This window comes from Solanum tuberosum, unplaced genomic scaffold (assembly GCF_000226075.1).
Source record: "Solanum tuberosum cultivar DM 1-3 516 R44 unplaced genomic scaffold, SolTub_3.0 scf00159, whole genome shotgun sequence".
In the NCBI taxonomy this organism is placed as follows: Eukaryota; Viridiplantae; Streptophyta; class Magnoliopsida; order Solanales; family Solanaceae; genus Solanum; species Solanum tuberosum.
In genome coordinates, this window is record NW_006239089.1 from 1,133,015 (window position 1) to 1,158,464 (window position 25,450).

Sequence of the window (25,450 nt, forward strand, 5' to 3'; positions counted from 1 at the left end):
TATATATATATATATATATATATATGAAATTTCGGTGAAGATTTGAAATTTTGGCTCAAAATTTTGTGTATGAAATCAGTATGAAATATGTATATCCCGCTCAAAGCCTTAAATTTTACTTATGTTTTTTTTGTAAGCGTATGAAAAATGTATATCTCGCTTAAGGATTAGACTTTACGTCGCAATTTGTATTTAAAAATTGTATAACTTCTATACAATATTTATACAAATTTTAATACAACTATATTAGCATACAAGCTTACTCAAAAACAATTTTCATAAAATCTCAATATACAATTATAATACAATTTTAATATATATTTAATAAAACTCTATTGTAGCTTCAAACTTCAACGAACTAGGACAGAGATTCAGTCTAAAACTAGCTCAAGTCTCATTTAAATAGCCCCAATTTTTAAATTTGAATCCCATTAGACGTTGCATTTAAATTCTTATTTGATGTGTAGTGTGGGAGGGTGATGGATAATGTGGGAGGGGGAGGAACAACGACACAAATTAAGGAGACGTTGTAAAATTGGTAAAACTGAATAATTCATGCATTAAGCGTCCCCTAATTTTAAGCCTCAAAAAAGGAAATAAAAATGGAATTGGGGAAAATAATTACTACTAAGCATACAATAAGGAAAAATTAATTGTTTTGAACTTATAAAATGATAAATAATTGAGATAACTATTTTTGAAAATCACAACAAATAATTTGAGACAGAGTAAATAATACATGAAAATATGAAAGTTTCTTTATAAATAATTTAATTTAAGCTGATTTTATTGATAGAATTTATAGACACGCAGCAACCTTATCTAGATTAAGAAGCTGGATGAAGGAACTTTGAAGTCATTAATATTTAAATCAAGTTAGGCTATATGGAAATCTTTAATTATATATTGTGAGACTTAATAAAAGCTACAATTTGGGGGAAAAAATATTGACTCTAAAGTTGCTTAGATTTTTCAAAATGCACAAGGACAAATAATAGAAAATATAATCAAATAAGGGATAAAACTTAAAAGTGATCCAAGAAAAAATTATATCATAGATCAACTAGACCCAAACGACAAAATAAGCACTAAAAAATTTAATTTTCATATTATCTAGGTGAGAACTACAAAATACATACTGCTATCCTTCTTCGTATATAGTGTAGTAAAATATAACGAATACCAATAAAAATGAAACGTATTGTCCTGGTTTTGGTGTCTGTTCTAAACCAATAATATAAAATATGTGTTTTTATTTTTTTAATAATATAGATTTTCATGATAAACAATGTGTTCTTTAATTATAAACGTAAACGTAATATTTTGGGTTCATGTTTTCTATAAATTGAAGGTACATTTAGAAGTTCTCCATCAATTAATTAATAACTTCTTTAAAAATGAAGAGGATTATTTTGTTAATTTCACTTGTTGTAGCCTTTTATTCTTCATGTACTAGTGCTAGAACAACTCCTAATCAAGTGTTGCAGGTGGTACGTGACACTAATGGTGAAATTCTCAGATCAGACTCTAGGTACTTCGTGGTCATGCCACCAGTATTAGCCGGAGGTGGCGGCGGAGTAACCAGAGGACCCATATTAGAGGCTCAAGATGGAGCTCGTGATGCTAATTTCGTCTGTCCGTTTCAGGTTTGTTAAATTGCATCTAGTTTAAAAGATTAAACTGTTAAAAAAAATTATGTATATTTTTATTTTGTATGACATACGTTCCTTTTTATATAACTTGTAAATTTGGTTTTCAATTTATTTTAATGACTTGATTTGTACGGATCAACTTGATAAGATAGGATCTTGGATCATTATAAGGTGATGACTGAAGATTCATTTTTAAATTGTCAATAATTATGGGATTTAATGTCTTTGTACGTTTAGGACTGGATATATGAAACACGAGTCTAATATCATATAAACGAACTAAATCTAGTGGCTAGACTGCAAATCTTCCATATCATGATAAAAAATAATCAATTAGACCTTGATCCTAGTCCAACCAAAAGTTAATTCATAAACTAAAAATTGTCAAAATCACATAATTAGGAGATCCATTTTTAATTCACCATAGTGAATATATCTAAGTTGTGGTCATTTTATTTCGATCTATCCAGACATAACACCTGATATTTTGTATATATTTAGCTTGTGTAGTTGTGTATCCAATCAAATACCATCACACAAATAAAATGAGATGCTTGATTATATAATATCTCAACACGTTAATCTTATTATATTTTTAATTTGTTTAATTACAGGTGATGCAAACCCCGCTAAATTCGGACCAAGGCAGGGCAGTATTTTTCAAACCTAAGGCACCAAATCAAATAGAAATCACTGAATCAAGTGATGTTAACATTAAGTTCTATATTGACAATCCAATTGGGATGTGTAACAACACAGTGTGGGAAGTAGAAGGTAATATCCCAGGAACTGCATTGAACCCAGCTTTCTTGTCAACTAATGGTGGAGAGACAGGAAATCCTTCGAAAGTGAACACTTGGTTTCAGATTAAGAAATTAAATGACGATGATAATGCTAATCCTATGTACATTTTGGTGTTTTGTCCTAATAATTATGAAGACACATGCAGTGAAATCACCATTCATTATGTCTACGGACAAAGGCGTTTGGTTCTCAAAATTGGCGATAGCTTCCCAGTTGTGTTCGTTAAGGATAATAATTATGGAACAAATTCGATTGTATGATCCTTTTGTTTGGACGAAATATATGAATGAATAATGTACCTGTTTGTGTTGTCTAAATAATGGTAGCGTGTATATATACACACCCATGTATAAGACAATTTATTTCCTCCGTAATATTAAGTATGTAGATATATATATGTGTGTGTCTAATTTCCGCCTTTTCTTTTGTTTCTCCAATCTATCAAAGAAAGGGTTTCACGCAACTTTTGTTGATAGTATGAAATTCAGAATAAAAATTCTAAATTTTAATTTTACCGATAGTCATCGAATTAACTATCGATTTCACAAATACCACATAATTCATAAGTTTGGCGAAATAGAGATCTATTTATACCTAACTATTACGGCATCTTTATCGTGTCATTATGATTTATTACGAATTTCTCAATTCATAAGCTTGGCTAAATATTCAGGATATATATATACCCAACTCCTATGATATTTTTTAGCGTGTACATTTGACTTTTTCAAGATAGACTTTATTACTATTATTGAATTTTACATATTGTACACACACTGTTACTAGCTAGCTAGCACCGAGCTTGTTTTTGATCTTTCTATTAATTGCTGATCAAATAAAAGTCCGCATATTATATATGGTACAAAAAAGACAAGATGAAGTTGTTGGATGGTAAACACCCTTCACTTTCAATCCTAATATCGTGAGTTTGAGTCACCAAGAGAGAAAAAAGTTGAGAACGGATAAAAATATATAATTCTAAAAACATAATTAATTTGTCAAATTTAAGAGTTCATCATATCCTAAGTATACATGTACAAGAAGCTTACGTCTCTTACTTTGTACATTCATAAACATACATATATACTATATAGTTGAACATTTGAAAATTCTTGTGACACAATTATTCAAATATGTGTACAACAAGTTCAAAGATTATAGGTGGATATATAATTGTTTTCCCACTGTTTAATGTGTAAATTTTTAAGGCACACATAGGTTACACAGAGAAAATGTCAAACCATATATACATAATTTAATTATGACTAAACGGCTAGAAAATTGATAGTCAATTCTTTATTATAATTTTCAAACTAACATAGAATATTCAAACCTTCATCATTCATCTCTATTCTATAAAAAATAGCTCTTCTTCATTAATTTCATTATATCCATTCATATAATTTATCGACTACAACAATGAAAGTTATTAACATCACACGTTTCATAGTACCTTTTCTTCTTGTCACATTATTATCAACGACATTTTTCCTTGTAAAAGCTCAAGACGTTGCTGAACCGGTACTCGATGTTTCCGGTAACGCTGTCCGTAGAGGAGTGAATTATTACATCCTTCCAGCGGGTCGGGGCAACGGTGGTGGACTTCAAGTTGCATCTATTAGGAACCGAACCAACCCGCTGGTCGTAAGCCAAAACGCCGATGAATCTGTTATCGGCGTTAACGTTCAATTTTCACCAGTGGATCCTAAAGAAAATACAGTTAGATTATCGATTGATATGAACGTAAAATTTACGTCTATGGTAATATCTGATTCTTCTACAGTATGGAGAATTAATACTGAATTAATTCCAGAACGTTATTTGGTTACGATTGGCGGAGTAGAAGGAAATCCTGGTCGTGAAACTTTAGGGAATTGGTTTAATATTGACAAGTACGAGGATGCCTACAAACTTGTGTATTGTCCTGTTGTTTGTGAGATATGTAGACCGTTTTGTGGAGAAATAGGTATACTTGAGGAAAATGGAAAAAGGGTTTTGTTTGTTGGTAGAGATCCACCTCTCAAAGTTACATTTCATAAGGTCTAGAATTATTAATATTTTATACTATGGTACTAAGTATATATAATATGTGTGTGTGATTTCACTGTATATAGTTTGTATCAGTGAAGAAATAAGGAAGAGTATGTCTTCTAGTAGTGTTGATAATGTAATGGAGTAATAAAGATTGTTATGACTTTTATTCGTGAAATTACTGTTATATATAGTGTATAATACGTTATACGTGCACTATAAATACATATAAAAATAAGATATGAAATCCCATTTAAGATTTGTCAACTTATAGATCATATTGTAATAGCATAAGGGTGGTCTACAGTCAAAATTAAAAGATACCTTAATTTTATTTGACATAATCTTTTGTTCATTTTATTATAAATTTATTCTTATAGATTATTCAATCTCGTTAGTTAATCAATTTATTTTCGCTCAATAGATTTTATTTGATCTGATATTGTATAGGATGAAATGGAACAAATGATAAGGGGATTTTTTACTTCTCTGAAGATATTCAAATATACAATTCCAATAAAATCTTTCAAATTTCTTATTTTTATATATATGTTCATCAATTTCTCGTGAAGTCAAATTCTTATAATAATACGGATTAAGGGAATGGACTGCTAGCCTCGAACGTTGAACTTGAAATGAGGATAACTATTAAGGCCTCATCTCTTTTTTGGAGGTTTGAGAATAAAACCGTCCGAAATTTGCCAGGGCGGTCTTAACCCCTAGGCCACTAAAGTCACCGCTTGGGGATCCATATTTTGGGCCCCCCATATTTTAGAAAAAAATTACTTATAAATATTATTTTTTAAAAAAAAAATTATATGTACTATGAGTGTTATGATTTCTACTTAGGAAATTGCACATGATATGAATATAGAACATGAATTTCATAAGACACAATTTGATGAAAATATTGATAACAAAATCACAAAGTCCCTTAATCAAGCTATTTTTTTCACTTTAAAATAGATTTGAACCAATGGAAGCATATGAAAATATTTTTGATTTCTTATTTAGTGGTAAATTGAGATCACTAGATGAATTGTTAACTATCTTTAACCCATAATAGTTATTTTGATATTCATGATTTAGATTTATTTTTTGAATTTAAAATGTTAATAGAAATAATATAAGTAGAAGATAATGATCTAATGAAAATACTCAATCAAATAAAAAGATTTTATTCTTTTCCAAATATGCATATTGCTTATAGAATAATGTTAATAGTTCTTGTAACTGCTGCCTCAGCCGAAAGAAGATTTTCGAAATTGAAGTTGATTAAATCTTATTTAAGATTAACAATGTCTCAAGAGAGATTTAATGGATTAGCTACATTATCAATTTGAAAGACATTATTAAAACCAATCGATTATAAAACAGTAACTAATGACGTCGCATCTAAAAAAGTTAGAAAAGTAGATTTTAAATAAAAGTATATATGATTAAAAATAATAATGAGCCCCTCTCTTAAATTTCACTTTAAGCCTCTAATCTTGTTGAGTCGGCTCGCAAATTTGTTAGTACATTATTTCAATTTTGCTACGTCAAAAATGAAATAAAGGCTTAAATTTTGGACGCGTAAAGTAATAAGAGTAATATCTTAATTAATTGGTAGGACTTAATTAGGAGATTTTATACTTTTCAGGGAGTCCAAAAGTACCTCAAATAACCATAGATAATTACACTTGAACATAAAATTCATATCCCTAGAGCCTAAATAGTTGAAATTATGATCATCGACAGAAAGGTAAACAAAGAATAACCAGTCCTAAAATGCCACCAATTCAACAAAAAAGTTAAAAAGAAATAAAAAACTCTAGAGTACTAGCAAAGCTCTTTAAAATCCTAAAGATTCTAACGTGTAAATATTTAATTCGACATGGATATAGCTTTTTGTAAATTCAAGAAAGCTTTTTCATATCGTACAAAACCCATAAACCAAAATTCAAAATTATCTTCGGTTACTATTTCAATGTACTTTTGAGATGGTTTATTCTCGTTTACACTCGGATGAGCTCTTTTAATTTTCGTCACTGGAATAACCACCTGCATAAATTTAATTTCCAAAATTAGAAATGTTCCTAAAAAGAAAAATTAACCTTTTCTTTTGTGCTTTACACAATTAATTTTGTGTAGATTAAAATGATAATTTAAAATAATTTATTAATTTTAATTTAAAAAGATTCCCTTGCCTAAATCATGACAGCTAGACAATAACAATAGTACATGTTAAATAATAATGAACTGAAAAGGACCCAAAAAAAAAACACACATACACACACGCGGTGAGTGATTTTGAAGGAATAATTGAAAGCCGCGTGCCAACGAATCTTCGTATTAAATATTCCATTGACAAATAATTATACTATGGTGTTTTCCCCTTCTTTTCCTAATTTCCGCAAAATAATAGTGTAACAAATACAGTGTATTTTGTGGTGAGCACTTTGGGCAATATACATGGGAGTAGCTACATACTTTTTAGGGTGTCCAATTGTCGGAAAATTATATTGTATATACAAGTAAAATAATATATAAAATGATTAAATAACGTATTCTGGACACCCTTAACACAATAAGGTGTTGTAACCTAATGGTTTAAGGTGCCTTGAAAAAGCTAAGTTTTTAAGCGTTTGTGAGTTCAAATATTGCTAACAACAGCTTTAAGCCTTTTTTTTTCAAATATTTTCCTATTTTTCATTTATATTACGTACTTTTTTTCAAAAAATTTCATGTATATTACGTAGTTAAATTTTTAAAATTTCTAGTGCACCTTTCATCTTTTTCCTCTTTTTTCAAAAAATTTCATGTATATTACATACTTTTTTTTCAAAAAATTTCATATATATTACGTAGTTTAATTTTTAAAAATTCTAGTGCACTAATTCTTCCAAAAGAAAAAATGTACTCGTGTACAATTCCTAAACACCCTTCGTAAAATTTCTAGCTACGCCACTGACAATATAGCTCATAAATCACGTAAAAAATGTAAATCACCCTAGGCAAGTGTCATGGCTAAGTAGCAGATGGAGGATGGAGACACACCTCCCAACCACTCGACTATGTCATTGCAGATAAAAATATCTTTAAACCATTTGAAATTGAACAAAAACACTCTCAATTAATACTGATTCAAAAATATCTTTGTAGTTAATAGTTTAATTCAAGAATGCTCTTAAACTAAGATAATGAATAAATGTAACTAACCTTATAAGGTGTTCTAAGAATTCCTCCAGAGGGACAAGGAACAGCAATGGGTCTTTCACTGCAGAAAGCTATTTTATCTGTTGATATGAACAGAATCCCAGCAATTGGACCTGTTGTTGTGTACAAATAGCATTGCGATGCCTTAAGCAATTTCTCTCCATCATTCACATTAAACATATGCCTGAATATATTTCTTCTCCCTCCTTCTTTCACTATATTCAATTTCCCCTTCACCGTTTCTGAAAACTTTGAACCCAATTTCACTGTAACAAAAAAAAAATCGAATTGTTTAGATGTAAAGAAGCAGAAAAGGATAATTTAGTATAAAAAAAAGTACAACAAACAAATTGAAACGGAAAGTAAATACTAGCTAATAGAATTAAATGCATTACGTACCATGCTCACGAATTCTATATGCATAACTTTTTTGCCTTCTTCCCCCAAATTTTCCTCTTCTGAATAATTACCAGCTGAATCATCCTGACCTGCAATTATTGTATCGAGTTTAGATAATTTAATTTTATATATCTACTACTGGATCTAAACCGTATGAATTCTATAAACTGTTCAACAAATTGAGAACTCATAAATTTAAAATCATGTATGCGGAGCGCGCAATGAAATTTGAACATACTTGGAGTAACTCTGGGTGAGTAATCTGAAGAAGATGGACTGTGAAGAGCGCTAGCAGTAGATTCAGAATCTTGAGAAAAAGAAGAATGTCTTTCTGGAGTACTTGTTCCAAAAGAGGAGCTCATGGCTAAAGAACTGCCAGAAGAATTTTGATGATCTTCCTGAAAAATGTGATGTTTCTTCATATTTTTTTAATTTGTATGATGTGCAAGTATTGAGAGGAAAGTGGAAGGAATGGGGATATTTAAAAGAGTGGTCGGCGACACAATACTCGATCCAGTAGATAAGATTCTGAACTACTCCCACTGTTTACCTCAACTTGGACTATACATACAATAATACATATGGAGACAAATATTAACTCTATTTTTTGGAAGATTCTTTTTCTTTACTTTTTCCATAAAACAGGAAGGTGGGAGGAAGGCTTCTCGAAATTAGATGTTACCTATTATCGTATTGTCTTATTCTAGTGAATACAATGTTTGAATATATTATATCATTTTCAATCGTTACATTTTGTCACATCAACAATTTGAAAGAAGGCAAGTTCAATTGATCATTCCAATAATCAAGAGAGAATCAGATTCCACGTTCACATTATGATAGTCATTAGAAAGGCACCATCGCAAGTCAATTTGTATTGTTTGTAACATTATTACAACATTTTCCAAAGGCCAAACACATACACAACCCTTCAAACTTGCCCTATTTTTCATTTTGGCATTCTAACTTAGCCTTGTTCCATTTAACCCTTAAACTCCATTTTTTTTGTACCATTTAAACACTTATACTAATTTTTATGATTTGTTTTTATTTATGTTCTTCAATTGCAATTTCTTATTTTAAAAAAAATAGACGTGTGCCTGTTAATTTTCGTAAAAAAATTAAACATTCGCGAACGAACATAAAAATTTTCAAAACAATAATATTATTTTTTGAGATTTTTCTGTATTTTTGCATGAAAAAAATTTGACGAAAGTTCTTTGATTTTCTTTCTTAAACATTCAATTAAATTAAATAACACTATTTATTTATTTTTCTTATCATCTAGGCTATCTAAATTTAACGTAAATACTCACTTTAATTTTAATATAAATCAATACGAATAAAAAACTCATCTTCAAAAAGACTCGACTGACTTTGTTAATAACACTACAAAAAAAAAACTCTTGTTCATTGCTAATAACACTACTAAACAATGTTAAAACTCGACTGACTTTGTTAGGTTGTCAGTGATTTTAAAGAAAGAAAACGAACACAATTTCGTCGGTTATTTTTCACACAAAAATACATAACACTCTTAAAAAGAAATTATTATTTTTTAAAAAGAATTATTTTTTGTTAATTTTTAATTTTTTTTAACTTAAAATTAACTGACACATGTCGATTTAAAATAAAAAGTTGCAATTGAAGAATATCTATAAAAATCATAAAAATAGTATTTCGTGTTAAAATGGTACAATAAAATGAAGTTTAAGGGTTAAAATGAAACAAGGCTAAGATAAAATGTCAAAATAAAAAATGCGAACAAGTTAGAGGGGCTGCATATGTGTTTGGCCTTTTCCAAAATAGGCATGCAGTACATGCATGGTAACTGAGACTATTATTAACACAAAATTTTGGCCAAAGTTATATATTAACTTCTTCCGAATTCATAACTTCAAAAGTAAATTCGCCTTGAGTGAATAATAATCTTCTAGAGTTCTAGTGTGGACTTTTATTTACGATATGGTGTTTGACTGTTTCACTAGAAAATTGTTAGTATTTTTTTCAAATTATTTTCACTAATTTATTAACTGCTAGACCATGTATGTCCTTGATGTTAATTTCTTTTCTTTTCAATGTCCTCATGGTTCCTTACGACTTTAAGAGACTTGAAATGAAACTATGATTGTAACACACACATATATACTTCAAACAAGTGCTTTATAAACAGTACATGTGACATGAAAAGGTTAGGCACTTTAATGTAAGAGGGAAAAAAGATCATATTTGTCCAAAAAAAAAAAGAAGTGGGGAAAAGATGCTCAAAACGAAAAAGCAAAGTGCATAGCATATATATTTTTTTGGCACTTGGTGTTTGATATCCATATTGGAGCTTGACTATTCTGGATTTGCATTGAATAGAGCCCCGTTCAAGCGGAAGCCCTCCCTATTCAGAATTTTTCTATACTCAGAGCTCGAACTCAAGACCTCTAATTAAGAGAGGAACAATCTCATTCACTGCACCACATCCTTTGATGATAAATGATTATATATACTTTTAAAAAAATAGAACAAGAACTAACTACACTATCAATATAACAGAAAATACATCTGTCACATCCAGGGAAATTAATAACAAATATACTTGATTTTGTAATATAATGCAGAAGCCACCAACTTGGAAAATAATAGAATTGTGGAAAATTCTAATTAAAAATGAATCTCTAAAATTCTAGAAAGACCACATAGTTGACTTGTCTATTTTTCAAATTTAGTCAATATATGCTATTAAAAATCCTTAGGTGACACTGCAGCAAAAATGACATTTAGTGAGTAATAGATTTTTTTAGCGGTAATATTTATAATCGTAAAAATATTTTACGATATGATTTCAATATAATTTATAGTTAAGGCGCTAAAATCTTTAACATCACTTATATAGAGTGTTAATTATAATATTTAGTGATAATTATATTATTATTGACGCTAAATAATTACGGCAAAATATTTTATGGTAGTGTATATGCTCACTGTATTCTTGTATGGGCTGATCACACTACTTTCCCTCTTTGGCAGCTCCTCATCATTCATAATTAGCTTGGCTGCTTTACCACCTTGTTTTACATTAATAACTACGTACTATATAGTATATATGTTCGGTTGTATAATAAAAGAAACATATAATTGAATAAATTTAAGTATACATTTTTAAATACCCAGGACTCAAGAGTTGAGTTAGAGTTCCAATATTAATAACTTAGACCAAATTTTGGTATTTCTATTATTAAATACGCTTAATATTATAAATATTTTTTCTAAATTAAACTCAGTAAGTAACATTTTTTATAATTTAAATTTTATAAACTTAAAATTTTAGATTTCTCTATGTTCTTAACCTTTTGATCAGTAAGAATATATATAATATATATTTCTCTTTGTAATTACTTCTATAATAATCCATAGGATTAATTAGCACTATATGTGAGTATTGGTTGGATTAAAGATACTCATTCCATTCATTGATTAATTAAGTAAACAAGAAAATCTTTTGAAGATTGAACAAGCTACAAATTACCAAGAGAATTGAAATTAAGTCCGGTCTGATATACTTTTATTTAATAAAATAAGAATAAAAACATAAATAATGTCTTTTATATTTTAATTATTAATTATCTCGTTGAACTAATTAAGTTAGGTCCGACATATTATTTATTTGGTTTGAGATTGGATTGCACAAAACGTACACCAATAAATAAAAAAATTATTCCTCCAAATAAGAATACGAATCCAGAAACTTCTTGAAATAATAATTTGATACAAAGTGTTTTGCAATCTAATTAGTTGAGTCTTAAGAGTGGAATCCCTTAAGAGTGTATCTTTACTAGATCCATGAAAATATGGTCAAGGATGTGCCTCACAAGTTACTCCTTCCTTCTGTCTCAATTTACATGAGATTTGATTTAATTAAACACAAAATTTAAATATGACAATTTTACAAAGTTTCATCATTATTCTTAAAATTTTAAATAGAAGAATATATCTTTATAGATTTTTTGTCAAATAAGTAAAAGTCAACATAATTAAATATTGATTGAATTATTAAATCTTCACCAAATAAGGAAAGTTTTCATTTGTTAATATTGACTAAAAAGAAAAGTGTGTCATATAAATTCAGGAAAACAATTATTATTCTTTCCGGCTCATTTTATGTGAAAGTACTACTATTATTTAAGAAATCAAATCATTCTTTTTAGTTTTTACAATAATTTTTTCAAATTTCTTTTTAGAATCATTAGCTATGTTGACTTGTAGTATTTTTCATTTTAGTTGTTAAATATGTGACTGTTATTTTAAAATACTTAAAGAATCTATACTTGAATTCATAGTGAAAATTAAGTGTTTTGACTCTTGTACTCAAACCTCTTCATAAAATTGGGACAGATAGAGTACTATATATCATACTATTAATCTCTCTATTTCAATTTTTTTGGTCTTACTTTCCTCTTTATTTTGTATTAAAAATAATGTTTTTTTTTTTTACAATTCTTTAATTCTAACTTCCCACTTATTATGTTTAAGAGCACAATACTCCAAAGTATTCTTTACTTTCTTAAACTCTGTAGCAAATCAAAATCAAATAAACAAATGAAAAAAAAAAGCATTATATTTCATCGATCAATTGTTTATATTTATTTTATGAAATTATTTTTTATATATACAAATTTAAATGAACTCATAACTTACCATCTACGTCAGCCCCCAGTCTAGAATATTGGAACACTTTTTTTCCTCTTTTTAATTTTTTAACAAAAGAATGCATCATCTCTTAGGTAAGCAAGAGACTAAATTAATTGAGAATATTACAAATTAGAAAAGACTAAATAGATCCACTTATTAAAATATTTTATATATATATATCTTCCAGGAGGCGTTTTTCTTTGAAGGTTCACCAAGAAATTCCAAAGAAATTGGTCTCTCTAGTTTCTTCATCATCACGTGTTTAATTTGTATTCTTCTCAACTATTTATAACTTTTATACGGAAAAGTGTAATATCTACCCTTATATTTGAATATATTTACTTTTAAAGTCTATTTGGATTGATTTAAAAAAATAGTTTTAAGTTAAAAATAAAAAATTAAACTAAAATGACTTTTAAGTCAAAAAATAAAAAGTAGGGGAGACCTATTTTAGTTTTTGACTTATTTTAAGTCATTTTTAACTTATTTTAAGTTATTTTTTATCATGTCAATATTTTCTAACTTATTTTAAGTCATTTTTTACTTATTTTTTATACTTGTCAAACATTTTCAAAAGTCAAAAACTGACTCAAAAGTAGATTTGACCAACTTTTGAGTCAATCCAAACACACTCTTTAGGTCATATTTACTCATAGTCTACTTGCATTATTGGATCGTTGAAATTGTTTGGTCAAAATTGTAAGATCCATGATGATTTGAGACATATTTTGTTATTTTATTTTATTTTCCTTCTCGTTTTCTAGTTAAGAAGTGAATTATTTAAAATTAGCATAACTTGTTCCACATTTAGTAGCATTTTAGTTATTTGGTTACTAGTTTACAATGCAACGTAATTAAAATATCAATTATGAGTCAAATTATATATTATTTTAGGCGTGATAGTAGATTAAATAACTAATACATAAATAACTTAACATTGTATAACTAATCTCTGCAATACTAATATTTGCATAAGTCCAACCAGCGACCGAACAATCACTTAGTATTTTAAACAACTTTGTAAAAGTTGTATTATTAGCAGAATGATGTCACAAAAAATGACTGATCATAGTATATAACAAGCTATCCCCACAAAATTCAAAAAATGCTCTAAGGAAAAATAATTCATATCCAAAAAAAAAAAATTAAAAAAATTACATAATTGAACAAGCATTTGCATTTTCATCACTGAACATAGTATATAACATGCTATCTCCACAATATCCAATAATCAAAGCATCTGTAATTTCTCTTGGATTTTGTTTCATCAATTGTAAAGCCCCTTCTTTTTCTTCACTTTTTTTCTTACTCTCTTCTTCTTTAATCACCATTTCCACTTTCTTCCCTGTTTTCTTCTTAAGTTTCTTCAACACTTTATTTGCATTCATTCGACCCTTTACTATCACTTTATGATTATTCATATCCGTCATGAATTCTTCAACCCCTAAAATATCATAAAAGAAAAAGAGCCAATACGCATTTTTTCAGTAATTCTGAAGAATCCGAGTAACATAGCTAAAAAAATCAAAAATTGATAACTCACAAAAATTGTTCAAATTAGTTAAAAGAGGAAAGAGAGAGTACCTTTGATTTTGGATATGATTTTGGCAATTTGTTTTTCGCATCCTTGGCAATACATTGAAATTTTAAATTCTGCTTCCACAACCTATATATAAATTCATCAAAATTAATAAAATTTCACAATTCTATATGGACAAAAATGTATTATACCAAAATATAAAGAAGAGGATTTATATTTTTGAAGTTACTTCGTCTGGTTTCTTTTTCTTTTTTTCTCCCATTGCAAGTGATGAAAAATTGAGACCTTTAATATTCAAAAGTCGGTTATAGCAGTTATTCTGAATTTTCCACTATTTTTATTAACAACGAAAAGTCGCAACCGGTTAAGTTTTCTATAATATGGTCATTTTATTATCTTTTTCAAAAAAACTTTTTATATTTCCTTAAATTTGGTGATATTTTTATTATTATTATTTTCCTATTTGCAAATTATTAACCAATATGCCAATTAACAAATTTAAAATTTTAACTACTTTTTTTTCCCTTAATTTGTATGTAAATACTACCAACTTTTTTATCTTTAAGATAATCTTATCGAAAAAATTCCAGTGCGCCTTAGTTCATAGCGTAGGAAGCGAAGTTAAAATAACTTCTCAAAATAGAGTATTCAATTCAACAACACAATCAATATAATTTCATAGGTGGGGTCTATGAGGGTCAGGGGTGGAGCTATTTAGTACGGTGGTGGTGCCACGCCACCCACAACCTTCGACGAAAAGTTTATGCATATATAGGTATATATATACATATACAACATATAGATAACTATTAAACGTGCCACTCACAGTACAAAAGTGCTCTGTGGTGCCGATGGTAGAAGGCTAAATATTTGAGCATTAGGTTGCGGGGATCAAACCCCCTTGACATATTTTGATTTTTTTCTTTTTTAAAACTGCTGGAACGTTTAAGTGAGTTTAAGGCTCCTCTCATAACCAGTTTTTCAACCTTCTTTTTCTTTTTTTCTTTTAACTATTGTTCCAAATTATTTTAGTACTTTTCTTATCTTTAAATAATTTTATATTTATGAAATCTAGCCTAATTCATCCTACTTTTAACATTTAATATTATTTTTCTATCCTATATTAATTATTTACATTACTAAAATATTTGTCAATTAACAAAATTAAACAATATTTTTTTTATTTTCATTATCCTAACAATTAATTTTTCTTGAAAGTGTAAACAAAGTTTGTAAAAATTTGCAAAAAATGATCTTGAAGTAAAATAGTAAATTGTCATTTCTGTTTATAATTTCTTAAGAACACGGCAAAAAAAAAGTTAATAACTAATACAAAAAACGAATGGGGTATAATTTTATTTTTTTTCTCTTCTCAATAATTTGATAATTTCATAAACACTTAAATGCATCAAATATACTCCAACAAGAAAATATAATGGAAAGATCATCAGTGATCTTCACAAATAATTACATGAGTCTTGGTACTATTTTCATGTAACCCAAAATCGAAAATCATCCATAAACTCCTACAATCCTACATATATACATGCTCTCTCAATTTATATGATATCTATTTATTCTTGAAATTCAAGCTATGTGAGGCCCTCAACTATCATTAATTTTTTCGTACACAACCTACAAACACTTTTTGAAAAAAAATTATAATTGTTGTTTATTCCTATTTTATTGATTGATTTGTCAAATAGATCGAAAGACGAATAATTCAAATCAAACATAAAGTTGAGAAGTTGAGTTAGTCTACTTGGCAACCATAGACTCTAAATCCTGGATCCGCCTCTGGTGAGAGTAGAGTGTACGCAACCTTACTCCTAACTAGCAAGGATAGAGAGGTTGTTTCTAATCGATTATATTTTCAACAGACACGAAATAATTATTTATTTTTGTGAAAGGTCGGAAAGATGGTGTCTAAAGAAAATTCAGGAGTCAAAGAGAATGTAAATGAGAGATTCGACTTTACAGAAGCAAAATATTCCCAGTAAACCATATTTTATACTACTATTGATCTGGAACAGTAAACACCAAAAACATTTTCAGCCTAGATCAATACCAACATACAAAGAACAAATATCTTGCGCAGCGTAAATCACATGCCTATTCCAAATTATCGGCATCAGTAGGCAGCGGAGCAAGAACCTTAAGTCTGCACTACAAAGGTTTCAAAAATTATATGGTGTTGGAGTAATACACTAGTTTCAAAGAAACATTGGTATATATACCTATTTTACAATAACTTCTTTGTGGGCTTTATATGACAGTATGACATTCCACACTAAAGCTATGAAGTTAGCAGCAAGGACCTGCAATCACAGGAGATACAATAGAAAACAATCAAGTTGGTTATGGTAAAATAAACTATAAATACTCACTGCAAACAGACGTTTGGTTACAATTAGAACGTCAACGGATGTCAAAGGAGTGCATGACTACAGCTATTATTTGTGTGTGCAGCATGTGAATGTATAAATAATCAGAGTGATCGAAGAAAGAAGTTCAGGTGTCAAGTTCTTTTTTATTGCTAAAAGTAACCATCTGAATCTGAATCTGTGCTTTAGCGGAGTCTGCACACCCCAAAACACTTCAAGTAGAGCTTGAATTGCTACTTCGGATTATGTTAGTTAATTGATGAACTCTTTACATGAATGATTGGGGACTTTTTCCAATTCATATTTACAGATCAACTTTTTGAAGAGATATCTCCAAACGACTAGAAGCTGACAGGAAGGCATGCTCTTAACCAAACAAAATGATGAAAGTGTGTTACCTGAAATTGCTGAGGCACAAACCGGAAGTTGAAAAATTGAAAAGGTATCCAAAGTTGCCAATTTGCAAGGACAGATGAGAACCACTCCTATTACAAAATGTAATTGTGAATCAGAGTGCAGGAAGAGTAATTATCAGTATGCATCTATTTAATGGCTCATTTCAGTAAGAAATATGAACAGAAGGCCATTTAGAATACCTGTTGAAGCTTTGGAATCACTTGTGATGATCTTCCCTCAAGTGTTACCAAAGAGGATAAGAAAACACCGACAAAAATTGGAGCAAAAAGGAACTGTACCAAAGCAGCTCAAATTCAATGGTGATATCACAAAGGCAGTAATTACACCAATAAACAAGATATTATCACAAAATGGAAAGGAAAAAAAAAAGAGAAGGAAAACCTGATCTAGTACAAGACGCATGAGAGTACCAGTTACCCCTGGAGTTGTGACCAATCTACTCAGGTAGAGGTACCTAAATATATCAGAGTCAGAAGACAAGGAGCTATTCTACAATGTCATTAGGACCATTTTACGCCTACACGTTCACCAAGCAAACAAGATATACACCCATATTTGGTAGATACATATAACTTTTAGCAAGGCAAGGAGCTAAATAATATTAAAACATTAGTAAATAATCCTACATAAGTATTGAAGTAGCTCATTAATGACCAATAGAAATCAGCATGTGATTGCACTTATAATATGGATCGGTCTACAGTATCATTCAAACCTTCAGATGAAAGTCGGGTGAAATAAATTTTTATAATGTCAAAGTAAATTGATAGAGCAAACACATGAAACTAATTATATAAAAATACGACTGCGCTCATTAACTTGTGTCTTCATTCCCTCAAAAGTAAAAATAGAAGATCAACGGTGACATGCAAATAAGGAGCATCTTCTACTTTTATATTCCCAGCTTAAGTGCTGGGTTAGAAAGACATGTGTCCAGCAGATTAAGCAATTGGTATACAGTTAATAACATAATAACAGCAGCTTCGGAAGAAAGTTGAGATACACAGACCAGAATAACATGTGTATATGACAGGTTTTCAAGTGGAAAAGGCACAAGTAGTATACACATCTTCAGAGTCGTATACAGAGGAAGTAAAAAAGGACTGTGAAGATATTACCAAAAGTGCAAAGTTGGACCCACCAAAACCAACCCCAAGAATGTGAACAGAAGCGTCCTCTTTACATCCACAGATGCTACTTGGTCAATCCACAGCTGTGACACATAATCAGCAATGAGAAGGTAAAACAAATAGAAAAATAGCTTGAAATTATCGGGAAGAGAATATATTTCAATGAGGGAAAAGATCAAGAAACTTATTTAAAGCAGTGATCATTTTTGCAAGCAGGGATACTAAGTTGTTGACACATTGCACATTCAGAAGGGAAGTGAAAAGAAGGAATTTGTTTTTCGAATTGGAGAAGAGAGAAAGGGAAGGAAGGAGTGTGATTAGACACTGAATAAAATTAATATAAAGATTATATGGTTCATAATGCCTACTGTCTTTTTTTCATCAGGTAAAATTAATGCCTACTGTCTTTTATTACATTACAAATTCTCATCGAAGGAGGTTTTCCCTTCACAGCACATTTGTACAGAAAAGGAATTTGATGTTTTATTCATGACCCAATCCATCCTTCTCCTTTCCTTTCTCTCCCGATACTCAATTAAAAAAAAATGCAGTCATCCTGCTCCTCTCCTTTCCTCCCTTTCTTTCAATCCAAAAGATCTTACACATTTGGACAGAAAAGAAACTTAATGGTTTTCTTCGTAATCCTATTCATCCTTTTATCTCCTTTTCCTTTCCTTCCCTTTCTCTCCCTAAAATCATTTCGAAAAAGAAAATTTTATGCTTCCCCCCCTACTCCGCTTCTCTCTCCTTTTCTTTCAATCCAAAAAATATCTGATTAGCATCAATTTAGGAATTACCATCTCCAATACCAAAATCCTTATCATAATAGGAATACCATAACTACATGTACAAGTTATGACAATGTTAACCATAAAGCAGAATAATCATTTGACATTGTTAATCCAAACCCATATACCAAAGGATATATTTTGATGAGTAAAGGAAATAGAGTTCATTATAAGCTTTACTTCAACAGGTGTAAGAATTAACAACTATTACCAAGTTAAACAATCAAGTCTCTGATTCACAGAATGTTGTACCTGTAGCATCAACAGAGAACACATGCACTAACATTGACAAATGACAACCATAGCATAAAGAAAGAGTGCATCCTCGACAGTCTCTATCGGTTCTAGAAGCCTGAATTTCATTTTACTGAGTTTACCTGACAGATTAGATCTCCAAAAAGTGTCAACAATGCAGATGTAACTGCTTTTGTCCATACTGGATACTTCTCAAGAAGAGATAAGTACCTACAGCAAAAGTAACAATTATTCTTGAGCCACGATGACACAGTTAAAACATTGTCAAGATATGACTAAAAAATGAAGCTTTATAGTATTATACATATTATTCCTATGTTTATATTATTCCTTCTTTTTCATCAAGTTAGAGCATATATTATTCTTTACTGTGAGGATTCAGCACAATTGGTTGGTTTTATGTTGGCTGGCAGCGTATCGCAATTCCTCTCCTTTATCCAGGTTTGGACCAGCAATGTGAGCAAGTTCACACATGCAAAGATTCATATAGCCAACACCGACTTATTTGGAACTGAGGCGTAATTTGTTGTTATTGTAGAGTATATATTATTCTTTAAGAAATAGAAATGGTGATAAAGACATAGCAAGCCTTTAAAGGAAAAGAAAAAGGAAAGAGGGAATAGCCACTGACTAGAGAAGTCAAGCAGATAAGGGATCTACCATTTCATCTGACCGCACGAAAGGCGGATAATGGGTACATGCATTCCAACAGGAACAAGGAGAAAAGTGAAAATAAATACAGCTAATACTTGACAACTCTAAGTTAGGCTGTTAGGGTCTATAAATAATTTTGCTGAAAGGACGATCTTGTTTTAGAAATTAAGCAGACACAAACGTAAGTTGCTTAATTTCATGAGGAGATGCACTTCATTGGTGAACATGTTCATGTTTTGCTGACTCCATCCATGGATTCCTTAATCCTTAATATGCTGGAAAGCTAAAATTTACTAACAATATCTGTTAGATTACCCAATATCACCACATCTTACTCTTAACTTGTTAGAGAGAAGACATATTTATTCATTATTCCATGGAACCATTTGCCAGTGGGTGATTTCTTAGGACCTGTTTCTTTTTGTAAGCCGGCCACATGAAAGTATTATGAGGTAGGGTGGTAAGACTCAACTACAGGGAAGCATCTGTATGGCTCTATCACCTCCAATATATATTGGATTTTGTAACTTCATCCGCTGGGAAAGCATAAGACATTTACTCATTTATGTGGGGCTCCCGTGGAATGTTAATTTTAGAGTAGATTCCTACGAAACTGAAAATTATACCAATCTGACAAAAAGAGAATGCACGTTATGGAAACCATAACAATAAAGGATACTCTTTGATATTGATGCAGCACAAAAGATTCTCTTCTTCAAATATTTCGACATAACATGTTTTTGCTTTGATGTAAAAAGGAACTTATTTTATTATTTTCAATTGCTTTGACAAGATAAAACTCCAGAACAAACAATCTCTATGAGAAATGATATAATGACGTCCTGAAGTGCCTACACTGAAGAAGATATCTTCCATGGCATTTGAAATGCCAAAACCAACATACACACACTCTCGTTGCATGAATTGAGTTCCATTACAAATTTAGTTCCTATTTTGTTAATGAAATGAGTTCCATCACAAAGTTTAAACTAGATAATGTTTTCGACAGACCAGTTAGATGAATAGAATGGAGTCATGTACAATGTGTGCCGGCACCGATAACTTCATATGCAATATTAATACTTTCCTTCCATCTATAAACGGTTTATCAATTTTTCAGTTTTCAGTAAAATACCCTTCAAACAACCCAGTGCATCAAAAGTGCTAGTAGTACTTAATACGATTACAAGCATTTGGCTAACTGAACAATTTTATAAAAAACTCAACATGCCAAGATTATAAAAACCAGAAATTAGCAGGAAAAAAAATTAATTGGTTCCAACTATTTCATTTAAAACAAAATTACCAGGCAAGCAATGACCAGTTCTTCCCACCCTCACCACCACCACTGTTACTTCCATTGTCACCACCACCTGAATTTCCATCACCGGAACCTCCATTCCCACCACCACCGTCGCCTGAAACCGCTGACATCTGAAAATTACTGCTAGTAACGAAGCGTCTAGCCCAAACATCAGAAAGATACAAACTTTTCAATCCATTAGTTGAAGCACTGACAGATGAAGAAGAAGAAGAAGAAGAAGAAGAAGACAGTCCGAGTCGGGTTGTATGAAGTGGGTTTGGCTGTATTCGGGTTCGGGTATGGAGTTGTGAAATGGGAAATCGGGGAAACCCCACGACCCGCAATGATAAGAGAGAATTGCTGGTGAAAATTGAGGCGTTTGAAGCCATTGTTAACTGCTCTTTCTGCTTCGAATGGATAGCTTTTCGGCTTCAAGAATGTCTTCCTTTTTGGGTTTTTTGAGGGTTTAAGAGTTTTTTATTTTATTTTACTGTAAAATGCTTTTTCTTTTTTTTGTGAGCTTTTAATTTGTGATGAATACGTACCCTCAAGTTCTTAATACAGCACATAGCCACTACAACTTATGCATCCGTGTGGTTTCAGTAAGTATAGCTGTTTGGCTATAAAATTTGAAGTCACTAATTATTATTTCATAGTTGTATGAGAATGTGCACATCAAACATTATACCTACACTATAAAAAAAAGGAAAAGGGTCAAAAATACCCCTCAATTTTGATTTATTATTTGATTTTACCCTCGTCGTTAAAATGAAGTTAATTTTACTCCTCCCGTTATTAATTTCACCAAAATTACCCCTCATTAGACGAAATTCCCAAAATTGACGCAAATTACCCGAATTTTAAAAAAAACCTTATTCCCTATTTTTAACCCAATGACCTGACCTCTCTAGGATAACCCGGTTAACCCAATGCCCCTGTTGCCCATTCCCATTTACCCATTCTAACCATAGGGGAAAAGATATAAACCAAAGACCTCTGGATTTCTTCTATCATTACAGAAAAAAGCTTCTACTATCTGCAACTTCCACATCTTCATCTTCTTCATCTCCCCAATTGTACACAGATTCAATTACTAGAAGCAGTTGATCATCCAGATACCTCCGCAACAACATTGTCTCTTGACTTCCATCTATACTACCTTCCGCTCCCTCACATCGTCGTCCCCGCCCATCACCGCCTCCGTCGTCGAATCTCTCCTCCGATTTCCACGGCGATCAACTGTGGCGGCGATAGCACAGACGATAGCAGATTTCAGCAGCACAAATGATAGGGCAAGTAGCACAAAACAAAGGAAGAAGAAAAGGAGAGCAGAGAAAGAGACAAAAGTAGCGTCGGAAGCGGCGACAATTTAGCCAAGAGGTGAGAATCATCGTGGAACGGAAAATCGGAGATGGATTTTGAATTGTTGGGTGATTTTCATGTCGAATTGGGAGTAAATTATGGGAATGAGGGTTGTTGTTGTTGTGGGAATGGGTAACATGGCATTGGGTTAATTGGGTTAATCGGATTATCCTAGAGGGATCGGGTCATTGGGTTAAAAATAGGGAATAGGGTTTTTTTTAAAAAAATTTGGGTAATTTGGGTTAATTTTGGGAATTCCGTCTAATGAGGAGTAATTTTGATGAAATTAGTAATGGGAGGGGTAAAATTAATTTCATTTTAACGGCGAGGGTAAAGTCAAACAATAAATCAAAGTTAAGAAGTATTTTTGATCCTTTTTCCTAAAAAAAAAAGAAAAGGAGAAATACTTGTTTTATCATATTCAACTCACATGCACACATATATGGATACACGTGAGTTAGGCGTACAAAGGTAATATTTTTTACTTTTCTTTAAGTAAAAAATAAAATTCAAATATGACAAAAAATTTAGACAAAATCCTAACAATTGATTGGGGCGAGGATGAACTTGTTTCTTTACCGGTCTATCCCTCAAGCATATGATGGTTCTTTGAATACTTAACATTTATGCAGTGGCGTACCCACATGGTAGTAAGGGTGTTGTCAGAAAAAAATATTGTATATACAAGTAAAATTATACACGAAATGATTAAATAATATATTTTGGACACCTTTAACATAACAAGTTGTTATAGCTCAGTGGTTTCAACTCCTTAGAATGATGAAGTGTTTGTGTGTTTGAATCTCACTAGTTCTACTTTTTTAAAAGAGTTTTTGTTGTGCTATTTTTGGACACCATTTGTAAAATTTATGAATCTGTCACTGCATTTATGTTGGTCCTTTGAATACTAACATTTATGTTAGTCCTCCTGTTAAGAATTATATCAGTCATATGTCGTTCTCTTCACCTGCAATAAAATAAAAAATATTTATTATCGTAATTTATGTGGCATAGTTTAAATTTTAAGAGTTAAACCTATTTAATTTGATTGTGGATTCATACATGAACTGTTTAAATTTTTAGAAATAAAATTTACATTTTTAAGAACCGTGTAAAATTTATGTTACAGTTCAAAATATTTGGATGACTACTTCGTCTGGCATAAACCATAAAACCACCATGAAATGAGTATTAATGAAAATGAATTTCTTGCACATTTTCCGATTTCTTCTCATTTACGAGAATTTTATTTTAACTTTCAATACCTTCATTTAATTGGTGGGTTATTTTTGCCAAAGCAAATAAAAGTTCGATGATACCATCAAATTCAAAACGCCATAACTGAAAAAACATACATAATCACACTCGATATTTACATTAAATTGTATTGAATTATTATGTTTGATGATAAAATTGAAATATCGCGTATAAAAAATTAAAAAATATATATGAATATATCATATAAATTGAAGAATACAAGAAGAAATGCAAAGTAGGTGGGAAGTTAAAAGAAATTTTAGAGAAATATTACTCTAGTATATACAAAACTAGCGAATATATCCACGCTTGGCAAACATCAACTTTGTATGATAGATTCAATTCACATGTTTTTTTTACTATCATCCTTAATATATACTAGTATTTTAGTCTACAAAATACCTTAAATGTAACAAAGAATAATGATAAATGCAACGAAAATAACTTAGAAAAGAGGTTTTAAGTGCACCTTAGATGAGGTTTCCTTCATGTAACTCATAGAGGGGACAAAAAGGAGGGTAAGATTCGAGGCAGACGCAGAACCAAAATTTAAAATTTATGAGTTTAGAATTGTATTTTATTTTTATTTTATTAGATTCTAAATCAATAATTTTTACATATTCAATGAAAATTTGAATCAAAGTTACTGAATTCGGTTGAACCCTTAATAAACACACTAGCTTTGGCCAACACTTATTATATCAAAATGGAAAATATTAGTACTCTATATGGTTTTAATATACTAATGCTATAATTCTACTCCATGTTACTTGTCATCGTTCACTTCAAATCCTAGAAAGTAATTTCACTTGGTAGCCTACTTTTAAATAGTCAATTAAGGATTTTTAAAAATCCCTTAATTAAGTAAAGTTGGATGACTTTTGAAACACAAAACAAAATTAAGTGATTAGTTAGTGATCTTCTTGGCATTTAACTATTTAAATCAAGTAGATCTTGTTAAAAAAGCTTGAAATAATTGGCATGAATAAAAATTAGCAATTCAAACTTCAAAAAATTTACTTTCAATCAAATATACATATTTGTAATTTATCTTGATAAATCAAACTTAATAAATGATTCTCTAAAGTTTAGTCTTAACAAGCTAAACCCCCAAATAGAAAATATCAAAAGTTTAGCTTTTGCAAGCCAAATGCATATGCTTGAAATTAATATTGAAATATCTAAGTTTATAGATTTTTATGTTCCTTGCTGTAACTTAAATAGTGATCCTCATACAAAAGTGCAACTTTATGCCACTCTCACCACATATGCCTAAAGTTTCCTTTTTCTTTGTTTGTTTTTAATCTTTCTTTCCTATAATTCAATTTTAACTTCTATTATAGACCTAAAATTTTTGTCATGATTCATGAACTAATAAACTTTATAATTTGTTTTCCCTAATTGGAATTGAAAAGTCTAGACCAGAAATAGCTAAATTGTAAAAAAAAATTGTATAAATTTTGACTATAACTTAAATAGTGGTTCCCAAATTGGCTATATGTGACACTTGGGCCAAATTCAAGTTTTCCATTTCTTGACATGACACTCAAGAAGTAGCAAAAGAGCAGTGACTGTGAGTCCTTATCTCATGAAACA

The 25,450-nt window shown here is 30.3% G+C and overlaps 6 protein-coding genes across 7 annotated transcripts in view; 2 read left to right on the forward strand and 4 right to left on the reverse strand.

Moving 5' to 3' along the window:
* LOC102597438 (miraculin-like) overlaps positions 1 to 2,771 on the forward strand; it is a 4,965-nt gene extending 2,194 nt beyond the window's left edge. The window contains exons 2-3 of the mRNA XM_006353868.2: positions 1,488 to 1,646; positions 2,267 to 2,771. Coding sequence (XP_006353930.1) covers positions 1,488 to 1,646; positions 2,267 to 2,716 — 609 coding nt within the window. The 3' untranslated portion in view covers positions 2,717 to 2,771. The remainder of the gene's footprint in view (positions 1 to 1,487; positions 1,647 to 2,266) is intronic.
* A 1,067-nt stretch (positions 2,772 to 3,838) lies between these two features.
* LOC102597758 (miraculin-like) lies at positions 3,839 to 4,760 on the forward strand. The gene has a single exon (XM_006353869.2). The coding sequence runs from the start codon at positions 3,876 to 3,878 to the stop codon at positions 4,500 to 4,502; it is 627 nt and encodes a 208-aa protein (XP_006353931.1). The 5' UTR covers positions 3,839 to 3,875; the 3' UTR covers positions 4,503 to 4,760.
* Positions 4,761 to 6,084: 1,324 nt separating this feature from the next.
* On the reverse strand, positions 6,085 to 8,506 carry LOC102578339 (putative GEM-like protein 8). The gene is made up of 4 exons (XM_006353893.2): positions 8,323 to 8,506; positions 8,085 to 8,138; positions 7,689 to 7,951; positions 6,085 to 6,530 (listed from the first exon to the last, which is right to left on the reverse strand). Exons 1-4 carry the CDS (start codon positions 8,504 to 8,506, stop codon positions 6,354 to 6,356), a joined length of 678 nt encoding a protein of 225 aa, XP_006353955.1. The 3' UTR covers positions 6,085 to 6,353.
* A 5,412-nt stretch (positions 8,507 to 13,918) lies between these two features.
* Positions 13,919 to 14,566, reverse strand: LOC102578668 (copper transport protein ATX1-like). Its single transcript, XM_006353894.1, has 3 exons — positions 14,534 to 14,566; positions 14,349 to 14,430; positions 13,919 to 14,208 (listed from the first exon to the last, which is right to left on the reverse strand). Exons 1-3 carry the CDS (start codon positions 14,564 to 14,566, stop codon positions 13,919 to 13,921), a joined length of 405 nt encoding a protein of 134 aa, XP_006353956.1.
* A 1,674-nt stretch (positions 14,567 to 16,240) lies between these two features.
* On the reverse strand, positions 16,241 to 21,728 carry LOC102598074 (protein sym-1). Of its 2 annotated transcripts, XM_015311549.1 has the most exons (9): positions 21,423 to 21,728; positions 21,239 to 21,350; positions 19,401 to 19,488; positions 18,224 to 18,318; positions 17,487 to 17,559; positions 17,285 to 17,377; positions 17,087 to 17,173; positions 16,542 to 16,622; positions 16,241 to 16,465 (listed from the first exon to the last, which is right to left on the reverse strand). In XM_015311549.1, the coding sequence occupies exons 1-8, from the start codon at positions 21,622 to 21,624 to the stop codon at positions 16,542 to 16,544; spliced, it is 831 nt and encodes a 276-aa protein (XP_015167035.1). In that variant the 5' UTR covers positions 21,625 to 21,728; the 3' UTR covers positions 16,241 to 16,465. The 2 variants fall into 2 exon arrangements, with proteins under 2 accessions (XP_015167035.1, XP_006353932.1); XM_006353870.2 differs by having other exon boundaries at positions 21,239 to 21,728.
* Positions 21,729 to 22,248: 520 nt separating this feature from the next.
* LOC102579332 (uncharacterized) lies at positions 22,249 to 22,626 on the reverse strand. Its single transcript, XM_006353896.2, has 2 exons — positions 22,476 to 22,626; positions 22,249 to 22,433 (listed from the first exon to the last, which is right to left on the reverse strand). The coding sequence occupies exons 1-2, from the start codon at positions 22,624 to 22,626 to the stop codon at positions 22,249 to 22,251; spliced, it is 336 nt and encodes a 111-aa protein (XP_006353958.2).
* Positions 22,627 to 25,450: the final 2,824 nt, after the last annotated feature.